Raw genomic sequence first — 4,809 nt, 5'->3', positions numbered from 1 at the left:
AGAGGAAACAATGTGGAAACGGGGTCTGGGGGCTTCAGAATTGCATTAGAAAAGACCGACCATGGCTCCTAAGCCGATACAGATGCGAGAAAAACATGGCGGAAGCAACTTCCGCTTAAACACGGAAAGTGGTGTTTCAACAGGAAGTGTCCGACTGCCAGCAAACAGGTAGGAACTAAAGTTCAAAGGGGGCCGGTTTCTAGTGGGAAGACAAAAATTGTTGCACTTCCGCCCGAGAATCCGCCGATCGGTCCAGCTCCAGCTCCGCCGATTCAAACTCAAAAAATATATAATATTAGACGGTTTTTGGACAGTTTAAGGGACGCGTAGCACCGATGGAAGAGTCTGCAGCTCCCAAGAGGCCCCACGCGGCCGCAGGTGCCGAGGCAGGTGCTGAGGGGGGGGAGGGTGTGTCTGTTCCCCCCCTTCCCGAGTTTGAGGCTTCTGGAGCCTCTGCGGTAGTTAGTTCAGCCTCTGTGCAAGAGGTATCGGGCCTGGCACCCTTTCTTGTGGTTCCTGTCCTTGAAAACCGACGCACGGCGAGTTCTAGGCTGGCTCCAGCCGAAGGGGGCGGAGCCCGGTCTCGTTCTGAGCGCAACAGTGGCAACTGGACAAAGCAAATCCTCTGCAGGTATTATCTGCATGGGCAGTGCAAGGAGGGCGATAACTGTCGCTATTCTCACGACTTCTCTGGGCGGCGGAAAGCTAGGGGGGGGGCAAGATTCTCAGCCTCGGGCCTCTGCAGATAGAGGGCCCAAGATGGCCACTGAGTGGGAGCCCCCGACTCAGGAAGTGGCGGAAGCCCCCCCTACTGCATCCTCCAGCTCTTTGCCTCTCATTGGCTCTGCTGCTGAAAGGGGCTTCCCTGAAGCTGAGATTGACAGTGCAGGCATTGGCTCAGCTGCTGAAAGGGGCTTCTCTGAAGCAGAGATTGACAATGCAGGCCTAGCAGCAGCTGCTGCGGGAGGAGCGGGTGCGGAAGGCTGGGAGGGGGCAATTGAGTTTGTTCCTGGACAGCCCTACCGAGGTCGCATGGTACCCCCGCATGGTCCCGAGGCTCCTCTGCCGAGCCCTGAAATTGGGAGAGAGCACATGGCTATGGGCATGGGGATGCCGCTGCCGCTTTGCCGCTTTGCTGCCCGGGGAGAATGCCTCCGTGGGGAGAGCTGTGCATACCCCCATGGAGAAATATGCGACATGTGCGGGCAGCAGGCCTTGCACCCTTGGGATGCGGCCCAACAGGAAGCCCATAGAAGGGCCTGCATTGAAGCCCATGAGAGAGATATGGAGCTCTCCTTTGCTGTGCAGCGCAGCATGGACAAAGTGTGTGGCATCTGCATGGAGGTTGTCTATGAGAAAGCCGACCCCAGCGACCGCCGCTTTGGCATCCTTTTCAGCTGCAACCACACCTTCTGTCTTAAGTGTATCCGCAGGTGGAGAAGTGCCACACAGTTTGAGAACAGGATCAGTAAGTCCTGCCCACAGTGCAGGGTCTCCTCTGGCTTTGTCATTCCTAGTGAGTTCTGGGTGGAGGAGGAAGAGGAGAAGGAGAAACTTGTTCAGCAATATAAGGAGGGAATGAGCCAGAAAGCCTGCAGGTATTTTGCTGGAGGCCTAGGTCACTGCCCATTTGGAGAATTCTGTTTTTACAAGCATGAATATCCTGAGGGATGGTTTGATCAGCCTCCGAGGCCAGATGGTGGTGGATCGTCAAACGCATACTGGCATCAAGTTTTGGAGCCCGTGCAGTTGCGAGAGGGAAACGTGCTGTTTAAAAGCCGTAAAAAGGAGCTTTCTGTGCTTCGCCTTGCCAATCAGTTGCTTAAGAAGTTGCTTTGCCTGAGAGGCAGTTTTTCCTTCACTGATGACCGCTGGCTCTTTCTTCAGTACCAGCTGGAAGAATATTTCAATTTGAATCTGTAGAATCATGCTGTGGCATGTAGTCTAGTCTGCTAAGGCTCTGTTGTCTGCTGTTGCTTATTTCCCTTTACTGAATGACAAACCTATCGCTTTCAAAGGCTGTTGCGGCAATCTTAATGCAGTATTGCTGTTTTCTTCTCTAGTTCCCATTTCTTCTCACTAGGATTGTGATGTTTCTCTGTGTTGCAAAATAACAAGAAATCTTAAAAGTATTGTTTGGTGGAATTAATATTTCTGTCAGCTGATGATTTGTGGTGTTTTTCCAACAGGATTCAATCACTTCTAGTCTAGTGTTTACAGTTTCTCATTGTGAAGTCCCTTAAGAGTAAATGTGACAAGGTGACAAAAGTCTTTAACTGAATTATGAGCTTTTTGCTATATAGCCTTAAAAAAAATGGACCCTTACAGGGCCTTGCAGCTGCTGTCTGTGTTTGTTTACATGTCTGTTTCTTCCCTTCTCTTTCAAGTGCACTTGTTAACTTGTGGTTGCTTTGTGGTTCTGTTTTACTTGACCAAAATGAGGTGCATATGTTTACATGTTTTTATCCTGTTTGGCTTGATGTGAAATTATTTATATTTGGAAATATATATTTAAGAATGATATATATGCGTATATGTATACAAAGATGTATTTGAAAACGTTGGAAACAACTACCCACCATAATATATGTTTGAAGTAATGAAATAAATGCAGAACTGAAAGCCTAATGTTAAAGTCTAGATATATGAACTGTGTGTGAATTGTGTGGATAATTTCTCTGCCCCTGCACTGATGTCAGTGATTAGCATCTAATAAAAATGACTGCTATGTGTATTGGACTCTTTTTAAAGGACTTATAAAACATGATTTTGATAATTCCTATGGTAGCATTAACAGCTTCTCTATTGTTATAATTACCAATACATGTGCCTCTGCATGTAGTCAACATCTCATTTTTCTTAACGGTAGCAATTCCTGAACTCAAATACACAGTTGTTTGTGGTCATATCTTAAATATCTGGTTCTTTTTATACTTTAGAAGCAAAGGACTATTGACAAAAATTTTTTTTAATAGAAATTATAAGACCACCAGATGGGAAATGACAATGTATTTTGAAACCAGTCAGAATATAAGAATGGAAATTTAAAAAATGAGGCACAGGGCTTTTAAAATATTAAACATAATAATACTGGCGTCTTTTAATGCAAATAAGCCATAGTTTGATCTAAGAGCCACTTTCAAAAAAATCAAAGTTTATTTTTCTTGCTTTAAATGAATCTACATTCTACTTAACATGCACAATTACGGTTAAAATGAGAAATCAGGAAGATTGGGGGTAAAAGGAACTGTGCAGGTGCTGTCAGTATAAGAGACCATGTTTCTATTAAACATTGCTGGAGGAGAGAAATGTGAAAGCAACAAATTATAATTGATCTAGAATATGTAACTTCATATTTTGTACTTATGTGGCACAAGTTAAGCAAATGAAGAATGCATAGAGGTAGCACAATTCAAGTGCTCAGTGGACAGTTTTACTACATCTTTCAGTAAATGAATAAATTTTTATTCAGTCACCAGACAGTACTGATTCAAACCTCCCAACTGTGTAGAAAAGAGTGCATTTTCCTTGGCTGAAGTTGCTCAAAATTATGCTATGGATCTCCATTTTGTGTTGTACACCATGTTTTATGTAGCAAGTAACACAGCCAAATTGCAGAATTTATATTTTGTTACAAAGCATACTTTGAAGTACTGGTTTGTCAGAAGGACCTTGTGAAATCAATGTGGTGAAATAAATGAGGTAGAAAAAGTAGTTACAGCAAGAATGGAGTACAAGCAATACATTTACAGAACACTTGAAATTAGATGACTGCTGCCCTTACCCCCAAATATTAAGGCTCAGAAAAAGTGTATGGCTTAATGTGCAGCTCTTAAGCATGAATTGATCAGCCAGGTGCAGCAGGGCATGAACAAGCTTCCACAAAATGGGGTATTTGGGGGCTTTTATCTATGAGTTGCAAGACTCTGTTTCAGAGTCTGTTGTTCATAAGTGTAGCTTAGCCTTCCATATTGTGGCATGCCCTCTCCCTTCTGACGTAATTACTGGTACTCTGAAACTGTGGTATTCTATGGGATATGGCATAAAACTTCCCTCTTAATTCCAAATAATGCATCAGTTAGGAGGCCATGGACAGCTGACTATTTTACCATGGGCTAGGAGTTGGGGGTGGGTCAGATAAACCAACTAAAGAATGAGACCAGATGGGGCACTTACAAGAACTGCTGATTGTCAACTCTCAAGGAGTTTCCATAGTGGCTGATGTGGTGGTGGGAGCTTGATTTGAGCTTTGAAAGCTCTGGAAATTCTCCTAGTGTACACAGCACAACCTCATAAAATGACAGAATTTTATTCAGTGAGCATATTGAAATAGGAAGTCATAATAAATGTCAGGAGTTATAGTAGTTTTAAGGCCAGTAGAGAAATGGCATCGAAGACAGATTATAGGACAGTTGAGTACTGATTGAGCTGCTTGCCAGCGATGCCATCTAAATAAGTACTTATGTCCTCTACCTCAGTTTATACATAGGAGACATGGGTGCAGTGTTACCTGTTTTGTAGGATAATTGTGCAGACCAAGTGCAGTGTAGGGAAAAGGCTTGAAACACCTTTAAAAGAGCTTACCACCAAGTAGAATCTGCGTGTTATCAACCCAAGTGGCTATTACCTGAATATGAATATTTTGCTAGGTTTTTCTTTTATGAATCTTTGGAACTCGGGGTAAAAAATATTTTGATACTATATTTGTTGGATATAGGTGTAGTACCTAACACCCTTACGTAAATAGCTTCAGTAGACATTTTTTTCCCAGCAGAAATAGTTAAAACTAAACATGTCCTATTTAATTGT

General features: G+C 43.5%; 1 protein-coding gene across 1 annotated transcript; it reads left to right on the top strand.

Moving 5' to 3' along the window:
- Positions 1–246: 246 nt before the first annotated feature.
- On the top strand, positions 247–2,660 carry Mkrn3 (makorin ring finger protein 3). Its single transcript, XM_036204863.1, is given in 2 exon segments — positions 247–710; positions 712–2,660. Coding segments are annotated over 2 exon segments (1,587 nt in total). The 5' UTR covers positions 247–335; the 3' UTR covers positions 1,924–2,660.
- The last annotated feature ends 2,149 nt before the right edge of the window (positions 2,661–4,809 follow it).

The sequence above is a fragment of the Onychomys torridus genome, chromosome 1 (assembly GCF_903995425.1).
Source record: "Onychomys torridus chromosome 1, mOncTor1.1, whole genome shotgun sequence".
NCBI classification, from domain to species: Eukaryota; Metazoa; Chordata; class Mammalia; order Rodentia; family Cricetidae; genus Onychomys; species Onychomys torridus.
The sequence above is the reverse complement of the archived record's forward strand: the minus strand, read 5'-3'. Positions and strand labels throughout refer to the sequence as shown.